This window comes from Pleurodeles waltl, chromosome 9 (genome assembly GCF_031143425.1).
Source record: "Pleurodeles waltl isolate 20211129_DDA chromosome 9, aPleWal1.hap1.20221129, whole genome shotgun sequence".
NCBI classification, from domain to species: Eukaryota; Metazoa; Chordata; class Amphibia; order Caudata; family Salamandridae; genus Pleurodeles; species Pleurodeles waltl.
The window spans coordinates 327,458,763-327,474,248 of NC_090448.1; the positions used below are offsets into that span (position 1 = coordinate 327,458,763).

Consider the following 15,486-nt stretch of genomic DNA (forward strand, 5'->3'; position numbering starts at 1 on the left):
TAGTGCATTTAATTTACTCTTATAACACATCAATTAGTATACCTAGATCTAGCCTCTAGGGTAATACCCATTCTATTCATTGTTCTGATATACAGGTTAACCTTAGAAGTGTAATATGTGTAATCATTGTCAGGATTTTAAATGATTGGACAGTAGCAATTATTGACTGTGCTATGTACTTGCCTAGTACTTTTACCCCTTTAAGACATGTTCTTCCTCTTCCTTGATACCCACTGATGATTGGCTCCTTTTTCACAGGTCAGTGACTCACTCAACTATGATGCTGCAACTATCGCTTTGATGAACTTTCAATATTCAGTTGACATTGTGGTTAAAGACGGTGGGGTCCCACCAAGGAGTGGTAAGTGAACTCATAGATACTTACCCAACACAAAGGTCAATAGTGTAACCAAACGCTGTCTGGTACATAGATTGGCAGTTCATTACATCATTTGAGTAGTACTTTAACCTGTAAGCCAGGTCTCACAGTTTTGTCTGGTTCAGTCACTGACAGCAAAGCTTTTTGCTATTGTGAGCCCTCAATTTTACTCTCCTCACCACTTCATCAGTAATCTGAACTTCCACACAATCATTCCACCTGCCCCAGGACAGACTCCACCTGCCAATGGTATCTGGAGAGACCATGGGGGCATCACCCCCAATTCTGTTATTTCATTGTCTGTCTCCTACCTCTTCACCCTTCTCTCTTGCCTTTTAGTCCCTGATGCTCCAGTGCACTGCCTTTAGGGTTAAATGTCCTTTGTTGATGCAACCGCCAGTCAGCCTCACCCACCTGATGGTTGTTGATGGTCCATAGAGTAGCTGCAGAGATGGGATTCCCGAATGGGTAACCAGACTCCTAGTGTGACCCAGTATCTCACACTCTCATTCTGCATTATACACTTCTTTGGACATTAGTCCTTTCCTTCCATATGCCTCTTCCTGCCATTTTTGAACATGTCCTGAGGACTCCTACCGGTCCCTTGTTCCCATCTGGTTGACGATGCAACATAAGCAAACTAAGGCCCCAATTATGAGTCTAGCGGTCACTAGACCGCCAAACTCGCCATGGCGGTCGGACCACTGCCAATGCGGAGTCTGAGCACCATATTAAGACCACGGCAGTCATGCTGCAGTGAGACCGCCAGCACCACCAGGATCAGAGATCTTGCCAGTCTGGAAGTTGCGGGAGTCCTAATCCGCCAGGGCAGCGCTTCAAGCAGCACTGCCCTGGGGATTACAACTTCATTCTCTGCCAGCAATTTCATGGTGGTAGCACCGCCTTGATAATACTGGCAGGGAACATGTGCAGGGGGCCCCCAGAGGGTGGTGTGGTACCATAATATAAAAATTTTAATACTGGCCTGCACATAAATTTACTCTACAATATTGACTAACGTATTGTCAAGGTAAATAGATGTGGATTTGGAATAGTAATCCTATGCTTTCCTATGTATGTTTACCCTCAAAGACATGTTGGAAGACTATAAGTTGGAGTCTAGTTATATGTGTAGGTCAATATTTCTGTTATCAGTAGTATGATATACAACTGTTCATAGTACATCAAACCTATAGGAACAGTAAACGATCATATATAATTTCAGGTCAATTAATTCTCCCGGTCATAACTGATTTTCTTCTCCATCCCTTTCTGCAGATATAACCACTTCAGGATCAGTATCCTAATGTTCATTTAGGTACTTATGGCCTCATGTATATTTTGGCGGCCAGCTCACCCTCCAAGAGGGCAATAGAGTAAATTACTCGCCCTGACAGAGGTGTCAACCACCAAATTTTGAAATTTCTTTCTGCCCAGCAGACATTTCAAGCATAGGCGGGAACCGCCATCAAGGTGGTTCCTGCTAATACATTATTACTTAGGTGGATGGCTTCGTCACATATGACGAAGCCGTGAATCAAAGTTGCGATTTTTTTTTTCAAAAAGAAAATCCGAACGCAAGCTTTTTAAAAGTATTTAAAAATCCGTACTGTCTTCCATCATAAAACTATGGTCCGTCCAGTTTTATATCAGGCAAGTGGACCATAGACTCGACGGGGAGTGAACTTTATCACCGTTGTGAAGGAACTCCTTCTCTGCCAATATCTAAATTGGGCCCTTAATTTTTAATCTTGCTGCTTGGTAGAAAATGGAGAATTTAAATATTATGGTCCTAGACATAGAAGTTTATATTCTGGGCTTTGGTTCTGTTTCATGTCTTACGTGACTCTGGACACTGAATTTTCTCTCCCTCTACATGAATTCTGGCCTGCAGATAAAACATTGTTTTAGCTACATGCTATTCTATGTAATCCATGGAGGACAGGGACCCCGCATAACCAAGCGCATAGTTAACACCCCTAGCATGGAGGCAGAATCCATGCATACTTTCACTCATACTACAGAGAGGGGGTGCCTACATTTATAAAAATAAATGCAACTATATTGCTAAACCCCATGAAAGGTCATATAAGCTTTCAAACATTTTTTTTTCACAAAGATATAAGATTGCCCTGCCACCAGATTGATGCCCACACTGAAAAAAGACAATAGTGATCCGTCTGTTTTGAATACCCTTTTAACACAGATCCGAAAACTGAGTGGGGTCGTGATGTTTCCTTCTCAGGTCAGCCCCGAAATGTGCAAAAAAAAAAAAAAATGTTCAATTGAGAGTAGGACATTTTATCCTACTCCTGAGTGACCTTGGCTTCTTCATGTTTATACTGTGAACCCAAGGCTGCGTACATGTCTGCTATTCTGTAAACCAGTTATATAATGCAATGTCACATGCTTGCCAAGAAAGCCTTTCTTTTTTATGAATATCCTACAATGAGTCTCCCATTCAGACAATTTGCTATACACTTGTAAAGATGGAAAACAGGTACTTGCATTGATAGTTGTCTGTTTGGTTTGTTGATATCTTAAGACCCTATTTAGAGTTTGGTGGATTGGATACAGTTTCAAAAGATTTCAGATATCTGGTCCACTGTATTATCAGTGCCATACGTTGCAGTGCACTTATAATATAATGGATGGGACATTCGCCATGTCTGTGGTAGATCTGTGATATAATAAATAAGGTGCGTAAACACTGTATGCATTTCTTTTTTTCAGTGACTGTGCCTGTGAAGATTACTGTCTCCCCAGTGAATGAGTTCTCCCCTGAGTTCCAGGAGCCGTTCTCATTCTCCGTCTTAGAAAACAGTGCCTCTGGTGTACTAATAGGAACAGTCGTAGCCACTGATAAGGACTGGCCACTGAACAGCATCCAGTACAGCATTGTGGGTGGGAACAACCGGAATTTATTCTACATTGACTCTCGAAGTGGTAAGTTTTTCTATGACAAGGAAGAAGAAAGAGGTCTGGTGATGATTCCAGTGAAGGTTGCCAGCCATAATACAAATGTAGCGGTTTTATACAGAGCTATGGGTACACTGTTAAATACAATAAAGATGGGATTCTATCAGGAAAATACAAGCTCTAAATTTGATATCTTGATATAAAATGAAAGCAAGTAAAGCAGGCCCCGTCCTGGTTGTACGCAGTGGATCATGACATGGAAAGAGTATTGTCTCTAGGGTATATTAATTTCAAAGTGATTTTCTCACCTACTAGTAAAATGCACAGCACCTGATGCTAATGTTAAGATGATTAAGTTTAGTTATCATGGTGATGTCATTTGTATTTTTGTGGGATTTAATATCACAGTTGTGAAAAGAGGGAGAAAGCTGTATATTCACACTGTTTAAAAATGGATTTTGCTGCTACACATTGGATTGATTTACAAAAACTACAAAGTTGTGCTACAAAAGATAGTGCAAAAGCTTTTTGGCTAATTCTCATTCCTTACATTATTTCACTGTCCACGGATAGAAGGGCGTTTCCAGTGATGGCACATATAATTAAAGATACGGGTAGAACTTTCACAGTGAAGATTTGGATAGGGAAATACTACTGGTTTCAAAGGTAGGTGGCTGAGAAATAGATAAAAAAAACAGACATAGTTTAAAAAAAAGCAGTAGGCAGGTCAACTTGGTAACGCCCAGGACTACGCATTCCTACCAATGGCTTGAAGGCTCACGAAGGCAGCAGGCAGAAGAGAAAAAAAAGGACTCCAAGAGCTTTGACTTTTATTGTCTGTAGTTTCCATTCCATGTACTTACCCGAACCTCTTATCTGAAAGCAGGAGGCTCTAGAGGTGCATAGGGTGGGAGAAGGAGTCTACCTGTGCTAGCACTGGCCGTCAAACGGCAAGCAATGTCAATGAAATCTGATGTTACTTGTGCTTGCACTGCAGTGAACTGATGTCCAAGGGCAAATGCAATTGAGGAAGTGGTATTAAAGAAGGTAACTTTCACAGGTGTCTTGCACATGTGACCAGTCAGGAAACTCTTGACCGAGTCCGGAATTAAAGTTTGAAGTTGGAATCCTAACCAATGTACTCAGGTTTCTCAAAAAGCCAGATGTAAGCATTTCTTATGTGACAGAAAAATGTCAGTCACTACAGGGCACCACCCATCCCCACAATACTGCTCTTCACTGACCAGCACAGCTCATTAAATACAGACATTTGAAAGCACTGTCTTGGCAAGCCTTGCAAAAACTAAAGTGGAATATCATTACAGACTCACGTCCTATTTCATGACACCATGCATGTGCACGAGATGCTGTTTAAAGGGTGTGTTTACTCATGTTTGTACTAAATTCCATGATTAAAATTAATGATTTTGCCAATCAATCATTGCAGGGAATCTATATGGAAGGATGCCACTTGACCGCGAGATATCGAGTGGATATTTACTCCAAATCCAGGCAGTGGATCAGAACCAAGACATAAATCCTGCCAATACCAAAAGATCTACAAAACTATTCACTGTCAATGTTGAGGTAAGAGAAAAAGTGACCTTTAATGACCTATGGCTCACAAAAAAGATAACAAAAGTTTGGCAATTAGAAAAAATTATCACTGATTGGCTCCTTTTAGTGATTTTGCAGTTGCTATAGGGCAGTGTTTCCCAACCTTTTGACTTCTGTGGACCCCCACTTCATTATTACTGGCACTCTACTGAGTGCTTTCTTTGCAGTGCATGAAGGAGTATTCTGCATCTCAAAAGGCCACAGAATCAGCACACATTCAATTCGAAATGTCATTACAAGAATCCTCCAACTAAAAGACAATAGGGAAGCCGTTTTAACCAAGTGTACATTCGGTGTTGGTGGTATGGACAACAGAGCAATGTAAACTGACATCATTGACAATCAATAAGCAAATGTTTACAGTGGCTAGACTACTATATACCTTTTCCCGTCAGAGTAAGACCATTGGAAGAGTAGTGTGTTACTATTTTTATTTAACATACTAACTAGCATTTAGATGTTTTAATGTTTAAACTGCACAGTACTTATTGGCTTTCTCCATGCTATAATGCTTGCTTGAAACATCCTTCTATTTCTCTACAAAATCTCTTCTACGTTACATCATTAACATTTTGCCCAAAGATCTATGAAATGGCATCTGTACCATTTTAATATCACATAAATACTTAGGACCTTATGAAGGCTTCTTTCCAGCTACTGGGGTAAACCCGGATGCATACTGAAGGAGGTACGCACAGCCACCTCTAGACTACAAGATGTACAGTAATTTTGCAACTTTCATTGCTCCTCATTCACATTTCACCATTCAATACCAAGCAAAAATAGTAAAGATTAACAACAGGTTGGAAAGAGGGAATATGTACAGAATTTGTGGCCAGATGTAGCAAAGGGTTTTTCCCATTCTGTGTCAATGGGAAAATGTGTTTGTATGTATGGCCCTTGGTGTGCTAGTAATCCCTTGCATCAACCTTTAACTTTAACAACCTTTAACCAATACTAGAGCTGTCCACCAAGCTAAAATAAAACAGTTAGCCAACTACCCAGAAACAACAGAGAGCTAGCAAGACAACAACTGAGGGAGTTATGGTGTTTATTGTGTGCGCTGCTAACCATAACTAGCGAATTTCAGTTTTTGTGATATACTTAGTTTGGAACCCCCTCTTTGTAGGGCTGCCCTGCATCTAACTTTTCTAAGAAACAATGATAACTTGTATTTCATGGAATTAACATTTTAGAGCTTTCTTCTCTAATCTTCAGATTCGTTTCTGTGATTATTTTAGAAATTACCAATCCTTGTAACATGTTACCATATCTGATGAATCTCCAAATGGGCTTTTCACCAGCAAGATATTGTGACAGTATTAAAAAATAGCAGTTCCTCTAAAATAATGTACAACTAAAGCACTTTTTGCACCCAAAGAAGACAGACACTTTAAACGGACCTAAGAGAGGTTGAGGAAATACATGCCTGTAAAAGCTGGAAGAGGTCACAAGGAGAAGGATGAGAGCAGCTACAAATACAGTGCAAAGACAGGTGGTGCAGGAGAGAAAAAAGGAGGGAGTAAAGGAAGTTCTTGATGTTAGAGAAGTGGGAATGGAGGGTCGATTCGAGAGGTGCAGTTATTATCTCCCTACAAAAAATAAATCACTACATATTACCAAGGGAGAAAAGAGGTGCGAGGGGAGAACAAACAACCGGTTCAAAGGCTGTAAGGGTAGGGGTTTGATGAGTGTCACTGGTGGAAGATAAAAGGTGATGCAAGGATGTCACAATAAAAATAAAGCAAAAAACACTCAGAAAAAAGATAGACACGAGGAAGGAGCAACTGTAAAGAAAAATAACAAGGATGCAGAAATCAGAGGTTGCCATGGAAGGGAAAGAATGGGGTGTGAACGTCCCACTTGTACAAACAGGAATGAAAGAACACGGAAAAATATCAACTGAAATATAGAGGAACAACGTTTGAGTTATTTACCACAGCATTTTTACAAAACAAATAAAAATACATGCGAACCACAACATTATGGATTTAACTTTTATTGCAACACTTTATTTTATTAGTCTACTCTTTAGTAGACAAATATGTTCACATAAAAGCTTCTAAGCCACCATCACTCCTGTGATTAGAGTGAAGGAATGGGTGCCTTTTAAACGTTGAAAAAGAGATGCACTTTCAATCTCTGGAGTGTGCTGGAGATCATCAGACCTGGGAAGATGGTTGGGTCGAGGTTAAAAGGTTTATCTAGTAACCTTGCAGAGTACTCAGAGAAGTCACATGAGATCATTATGAAGGCTAACATTAATCTTCTGCTGGATATGCTCCAACATCTAAAGAGGCAGTGGAATAGTTGTGTCAAAGTCTCGTGCATAAATTCGTGAAACACCATGGGCAAGATTTATAAGGGCCTAGTGCCTCCTTGTGCCACATTAGCTCATTTCTTTAACGCCAATGTGACCCAACCAGGTGAAAATTGCAACTCCAGATTTACAAAGTCGCGCAATGCATGCAACCCCTTGCGCCACATTATGCCTGCGTCAGGCATAATGAATGTAAGGGGGGCGTTCCCCAATTATGGGGGGGGGTAAAAAAATGGTTCAAAGAAATCTAAAAGATTTATTTGCACCATTTGTTTAGCATTTTAATGCCTGCTCAGGGTAGGCGTTAAAAGGGGGCACATCATTGGTTACAATGGGCCGCTATGTACTGTTCAGGGTTAGCGCCACAATTTTGGCACTAACCCTGAACCGTACATCAATAGCATAATTTTTTTTTATGCTATTGCCCCCTGCCCTGCACCATGGTGTATTTTAAATATGGCACACACATGGTGGCGGTGGGGTGATGCCAAGAAGCACAAGAAAAGTGACGCTGCACTGGGTGCAGCGCCACTTTTCCTAAATCTGCCCCCATGAGTTGTGCTGATGACCAACCCCACATATTGATAGGTGTTTTTGCAAATTAGTCTTCAGCTTGATCATGGGGCTGCCTTATGATATCAATACTATACTGATTATTATATTATCAATTGACACTTCCTTTTCTTAGACCAATATTCACTAGTTTGAGTAGTTTTGTGTAGTGGAATGCTTCTTAAGAAGGGTCCAGAAGCACAATGAGTGGAAAGCAAATGAACTTCAATGTGTGCCCCTCACTAAAAAGGCTGAAAGAAATTTTAGATAGGAACAGTCAAGTAAACATTCTGGGTAGGCAATTTTATGGGGTCAGTTGGAATACCATCTTTTCCTTGATCAGGCCATTTGCCACCTCAAAAATGCATGATACACATGGTCCTAAGTTTTGTTGAACAAATCAACTAAATTCCTTTAGCCCTATTCCTCATCCAGACGATTAATATTGGCTTTGCTTTCGGAGAATGAATAATATTGAATACATTTAAAGATGTCCATATAGAATGTAAAAGTCCTTTCATCTGTACTTTTCCTAACGTTGATCCCTATTCTGGTTACCAATATACTCTTGAGTTTTGGGGTCCTCTTCTTTCAGATATCTGTGTTGGGGCACTGCAAGTAATTACAGATAATTATTGCCATAGATACTGGAAACAGCTTATTGAAGTTGCCTAGTTTAATTAGTTTTTATATTTTCAAAGATTCCTACTTAAGGTCAAGTACTTGTTAAAAACTATGGTACATACTAGGGTGTTTACTGTAGGGTTGTGGTAATTTTCAGTTACATGCAGACGAATAAAGAAGTGTAATACTCAGCTCTGTGTGTCAGGAATCTAGGCTGGGGAGGATGCTACAACTTGCCACGAGATGGGGTATAAGTAACTCGAAAATCAACAGTGCTCTCTCAGAGAGTTTGCCATGGTCCAAGCAAACTGCTTGTGTGTGCCACGTGTGCCTCCGTCAAAGTGTGGAATTGATGTTTGGTGTACGTGGAATCAAAGAGCATATCCGGCTGGTGAGAGGTACTTGAAGACAACAAAATCTTCACTGAGAAGTCTATACATCATTAGCCAAGAACCAGCTGGCAAGGCCGTAAAGAAAGGTACCCGCTACTACGCGACATAAAGCTATATATGATACAGAGTGATAGCGTTAAAGGTGGACACAAACAGATACAAAAAAGAAGTGCTGAAAACTAACATAGTCAGATACAAGTAGAATACACAAAAGCACTAGCTGACAGAATAATTGAAAATAAAGTGTACTGTTGTTGAACTTACCAGAACCTCGATAAGAAGAACTCTGTGACCTCAGAAATGGGCGAAGAGACACATGAAGAAGTACAAGGATGTGCTTACTGCGCTGTCCAAAACCTCAAGCAGCACACCACCAAAACTGTTGGATTGTGGCTCAGAACAACTCCAGGGGTCTCCCGAAAAGTAAAGGGCTCCAATGGAGACCAAGAAAGAGGTCACAGTTGCACATACTGTCCAAGTTGATCTAGAGGCCAGCACGTCACAGGGCCTCAGGGCTGGCACTGAGGAAGCAGGTCCTAGGGGACAGCAGACAGTATTGGAGGGCACTCAATTTTCAGTGTCAGCCAATCCTGTAAATAGTTACAATGCCACCATCTTTCTGAAAACACCACCACCATAGAATACTGCCAAAAAAGCAGAATATTGGTGATAGATGGTATGCTTGGATAGAGACATTTGATGATTTTATTGATGCACTAGAAGAAATATGTAAGATTGATCAAATACCTTAAAAATCTTGCCGCTGAGGGTGTAAAAGAAGTCATAAAGAAAATGCTGCAAGCTGACAAAGTTACATACCGTGACAGAAGCCTTGACTCTCAAATTCAATCCAATTATGAAATGTAGATTACGAAAGGTACATTTTCAGTCAGGAACAGAGAGTTGGTGACACCATAGACAAATATGTTGAGAGCCTGATACGCTCTTCAAACACTATAGGTTCAATGAATTTAATGATGAGGAAGCAATACGTCTCAGTGTAATTGACGGATGCATGTGAAATGTATTTAGACGTCGAATGTAGAGAGAAACTTCTAGTCTGGAGCAAGTTCTCATAGCTGCCAAAGCTTAAGAGAGTGTCGATTGACATGCTGCTGACATGGAGACTGGAGGTGCCCAAAGTGAGTCAGTCATGAACATTAAAAGTAAGCAGAAGCACAAAGCTGAAGGACACAAATTGATGTCTCAGAGGAAAAATAAGTTGTGTTTCAGGTGTGGATTTTCATTTCCACATAAAGGTAAATTTCCCGCCATTGGACATATATGCAAAGGTTGTGGGAAGATAACCCTTTTGTAATGGTTTGCAAGACAAAGGAAAAAGTAAGTGCATCATGGTGTGAAGCCAAAATGGCTATCCAAACGTTCCAGGAGCGATGTTTGTCGCGTGCCCGCAAGGCCAAGTGACAACACTAGTTGAGGCAAAATCTGCTTCAATTAATATATACAGTGTCATGGTACCCCTTCCAAGACGGTTTAAGCCTACATACATTTCATTGTGAAATCAATCACACCAGCTGCCATTTTGTTGGAGCAAATTGTCACTGTCATGAGTCAAGATTGTGACATATTACAACTGAAAGACATTATTACACATCAGTCGGTCCTACGGGCGAGTTTGGTGCTAAGGAAGCAGTGCAGTGCCGGACACAGATTTGACTGTCTAATTACAGAAAGCAGGTCTTTCTTTGGATGCTGATGGACTATATTGCAGTACCTGATGAAAACGCATACTTCAGAATTGGTTTTCTATTTAAGTGTTTCACCAGATGAGTGCGGAATCTGTCACACTTTGGTTTAATTTGTCTTCTTGGAGATGGACTATGCCCTGATGAAGCTCTTTCTAGGTGAAACATTTTGGCTGCATTTATTGTATAAAGAGGAATAAAGAGTTTAAAGAATTAAGAACTTCTTCTGATCATTATAAATCATTGTGTGGGCTTACTCAGGTTATTGTGTGAATTCTCACACTGTTTATGTGTTGCCTCTCTAAATATAAAAATGTTTATGGGTTTGGGTTATTTGTTAGCTATGGAGATGGGCAGCAAAAGGAGATGATTTGGGGACACTAAGGATTGTGCAGGATAGCTTTCCCTAGCTACCATTTTTCTTTGTTTAAGAGTCGTTGAAAGATTAGACTGCATCTTTGAGACATGGGGTGTTCCGGCGATCTTAAAATGTGACAATGGCCCACGTTTCAGCAGTTGAGAATTCAAAGATTTTCTGTCATCTTAATGTGAAGCATCAGAAGAACACACCTCTTTGGCCACAAACCAATGGCCTTGTAGAATGCTTCATATGTACATTGAAGAAAGCTGTTCAGCATGATGTAGTGGAAAAGCGCGACCTTAAAATTGTCTTGAATTCTACCCTGCAAGATTACCGTTCGACCCCTCACTCGACCACAGGTGAAACCCCTGCAATTTGATGTTTGGGGAGAGCCGGGATGATCAAGTTACTTCAATGGACCAACAGAAGATCAAGTACTGAGGAAGAAACCTGTTCCAAAGACTTGGATTGTAAAAGAAAAATGAAGGGCTATGCAGGCAAGTGACGATATGCAAAAGACAAAGGGGGTCATTCTGACCCTGGCGGCCGGTGGCGGCCAGGGCCACCGACCACGGGAGCACCGCCAACAGGCTGGCGGTGCTCCCACGAGCATTCTGACCGCGGCGGTTCAGCCGCGGTCAGAAGCGGAAAGTCGCGGTCTCCCGTCGACTTCCCGCTGCTCGGGGGAATCCTCCATGGCGGCGGAGCGCGCTCCGCCGCCATGGGGATTCTGACACCCCCTACCGCCATCCTGTTCCTGGCGGGTCTCCCGCCAGGAACAGGATGGCGGTAGGGGGTGCCGCGGGGCCCCTGGGGGCCCCTGCAGTGCCCATGCCATTGGCATGGGCACTGCAGGGGCCCCCGTAAGAGGGCCCCACTGTGTATTTCAGTGTCTGCAATGCAGACACTGAAATACGCGACGGGTGCAAACTGCACCCGTCGCACCCCTGCAACTACGCCGGCTCAATTCTGAGCCGGCGTCCTCGTTGCAGGGGCATTTCCTCTGGGCCGGCGGGCGCTCTTTTGGAGAGCGCCCGCCGGCCCAGAGGAAATGTTTGAATGGCCGCCGCGGTCTTTTGACCGCGGTGCGGTCATTTGGCGGCGGTACGTTGGCGGACGGCCTCCGCCGTCCGCCAAGGTCATAATCAGCCCCATTGTTTTCACTAGAGGAAAATTTGTACTTGTCCATCAGTCGAGAAAACGTAAGTCTGATGCTCAATTCGATGCTGAGCCATTCCATGTCATCACCAGCGAAGGACACATGGTGACTGCCCAAGTTCCTGGGAAGTCCGTTACGTGAGATTCCTCGCATTTCAGACATGTGGCTCACCACTCGTCAGATGCTGATGTCAACATAGATACTGGTTCTGAAAGGCAAATTGAAAAACCACTGACTGCGGTTGCTCCTGCATCGCCAACGCAGATCATGGACACTACGATTGCCGATTTCCAGTTTTCAAAGGCATGATCAGGATTAGTAATGAGAGTGCCACAAAGAGTCATCGAAGAAGTATGAATGTGTATATATTTGTAAGAAATTTTAATTTTTTATTTAACAGAGCGGGGTGTAGTGTTGTGGGAGTTATTAATGATGGAACGCTTTTAGTTCTTGATGGACTCCGCAGACCTGTGATGCAAGTGTTAGATCGTGGTGAATTGAATACAGATTTAGAATGTTGAGTTTGCGGTTACATGCACACAAATAAAAAATTTGTAATACCCAGCTCTGTGTGTGGCATAGTCATTGGCGAGTATTGAGGCTGGAGAAGACACTACAATTACTACTTCCTGTTTTAAATTTACAGACATAAAGGTTTAATATCCATGACTTATTTTCCTCACAGACCTCTGTTCATCTTCTCCTATTCCAGCACCAGTCCTGAAGATATGCACTTACATGCTCACCTTATGTACCTTCTCAATCCATGCATTCACCAATTTAAACTGATGACAAATAAAGATCCATATTTGATGTCCAAGAAAATATCAAGTGATGAGAATGTGAACATATGAATAATAAATTCCTTTGCTTTCCTTTCAATGAGGTTTTCAAGTGCTTAAGAGTTCTTGTATTTCTCTCCACGTCTGTAGGACGTGAACGACAACTCCCCTGTCTGCAACCCTGCCTACTATGAGAAAAACATTTATTCCACTCTGGGCAACAATGTTCCTGTTACTACAGTCATGTGCACAGATGTGGATGCTGCTGCAAACCTCCAGTACTCTATAATAAACGGTAATTTCACTTTTTCACCAATTTAATTATTTAATTGGGTTCGAATGAGGCACATCTGATGATGACAATGCAGATGTTAAATAAATCCTTAGAAAGTAAGGACTGATGTGCGGAGTCAGAAAGTGGAAATTCTGCAGAAGCACATGTAGAGATTAGCCCACAACAATAACAGGTCATCAGACAGATGTTCACAAACAGTAAATAATAAATCAGTTAAATCCCACTTTGTGTAAAAACAGGAAACGTGAATGACCGATTCTTCATGGACGGGAATCAGGTGATGTCGAGGAACCTCTTCTCGTTTGACCCTTACTCTATCCTGGATCCCACAAACTTCGACCTCAAGATTGAAGTTACAGATTTCAAATTTACAAGGATGGTGCTTGTCCGGGTCCACGTGGTGCCCTGGACTACCACAGCCCCCACAACAAAAAGAGTAAGCCAGGTAAGCAACTAGGACTCCAATTATTATTTCCGTGTGGTGCTGTTTTTGTTGTTGCATTTGGGGCTGCCACTTTTGTTCAGTTGTTGCTACTGCATTCGCTGTTTCTTCTGCTGCTGTTGCCGGTACTTATGCTACCTCTGCTTCTGCTGGAGTTGCTGTTGCTGTGGTTGTTTCTATGGCTACATTTGCTGTTGCTTTTGTCTGTATTACCAATATTGCTGCTGTTGTATCTGTTGCTGTTGCAATCCTTTTTTCTGTTGATGCTGCTGCTGGCTTTACAACAGGTGGTGCTATTGCTTCTGCTTTATCTGTTTTGGTGGAGTTATGTCTGCTGTGGTTGCTTTTATTACTACGTTTGTAGCTGCTTTTGTGGTTGTTACTACTGTTGCTGCTGCTGACACTGCTTGTGCTGTTTTCACCACTTCTGATGCTGCTGTTTAGCTGCAGTTTCTTCGTTATTATTTTTGCTGTTGATTCTGCTGCTGCCTTTGCTACTGCCCTTATAAGTGATAGTGCTGTCACTCTTTATTTTATACGGCTGATGCATTCAATCTAATTCACACGTTATGAGGTCATTATTGCATATAGCTCTGCTATCTGACACAATGCATACAGTAGCTGCCTCCAAGATGAGAACAGAGATCTCTCCACATATTAAAAAACTGCTCATGAACAAATCAAGGTGATAAATGGGATGCTGATGCCATAGACTGGAGCAGCTTGAGCTGTACACTAGAGTAATTAGGATCACTGCTAACCACAGCTGTGAAGACATGGCACATGCCGGGTCTGGTGGATTAGTGGACTAATGCGTCCACTGTAGGGGTCTGTGTTTGACCTCATGGTCACAGGTTAAAATCCCGGCAGGTCCACTCAGCTTTTTATTGGGTAACAATAAACATCTGTTATTCAGCGCCAAGAGGCCTACGGGTGAACGTGTGCTTTACAAATACACGTTATGTTATATTAACAGGCTCACACAATTGCCTGTGAGGAATTAGCTGAAGAATGTCTATGGGCAGCAGTGGCCCTGAGATCTGAATCTTGTCCTTGGCTTGATTGGTATGGATGCTATTACCTCTAGGCTGGAGCATCTGACTTTGATGCACATGTGTGAAGAGGCCTCTTACTAGTGTGCAGCCACCTCCTGGGAGCAAAGTCAGTCATTGGTTCATATGCAGCCTTGTTACAGCACCTGCCTAATTTGTGATTACGACATCATGCTGTGCTGTGATATGTTAACAGAGAATTGTGCTGCACATGTTTTCATTCCACTGTTGAAAGATACATGTGCCAAGCATGAGCATAAATTAGAAAAATGCAGCTACACTTCAGGAGGCGGCTGACACCGTAGCTATACCGCAGGTGCCAGGAAAAAGACAGAAATGGTGGAATACAGTCTCTAGTGTCCTGAGACACATCATGTTAATTTATATAATGTGAATGTCATCCTGGGGAGTTCATCTGGTCTGTTTTTCTTGTAATCTAGAATCATTTAGAAATATTTTGGAAATACCGTTTAGGTTTGTGGGACAATACTTTAAAATAAAAAATAGTGTCTTACAATAGAAGCATGTTATCAGTGTGTAAGCAAAATTATGCGGAAGAGACATACATCGCTGTCAAAATCTGCATTGATACAAAAATCCCAATTTATAAGAAAGGTCTCTTTGCGCAGAATGCGGCCCTGGTTTCTGTTACTCACAGCGGCAGTACCTAGTATTTTTCCTAAGTAGTCAGAACATGCAAATGGCATAACCTTCAATGTGAAAAGAGGGAGACCTACCTCTAGGACCTGAGCTCTGGAATGTTAGGTTGCTGTATGGTTGTAATGTATATGAGACCCTTTGTCTTCCTATGTGGAATAAGTGAATAGAGAACCATGAAACTCTGAGAATACTCCAGATGTGCTTTCAAGCTACCAGGATAGCTTAT

General features: G+C 41.9%; 1 protein-coding gene across 1 annotated transcript in view; it reads left to right on the forward strand.

Moving 5' to 3' along the window:
• The window catches only part of LOC138259639 (cadherin-related family member 4-like), a 40,457-nt gene extending 26,894 nt beyond the window's left edge, over positions 1 to 13,563 (forward strand). The window contains exons 5-9 of the mRNA XM_069207496.1: positions 259 to 361; positions 3,113 to 3,325; positions 4,746 to 4,885; positions 12,962 to 13,106; positions 13,346 to 13,563. Of these exons, the coding sequence (XP_069063597.1) occupies positions 259 to 361; positions 3,113 to 3,325; positions 4,746 to 4,885; positions 12,962 to 13,106; positions 13,346 to 13,563 (819 nt within the window). The remainder of the gene's footprint in view (positions 1 to 258; positions 362 to 3,112; positions 3,326 to 4,745; positions 4,886 to 12,961; positions 13,107 to 13,345) is intronic.
• The last annotated feature ends 1,923 nt before the right edge of the window (positions 13,564 to 15,486 follow it).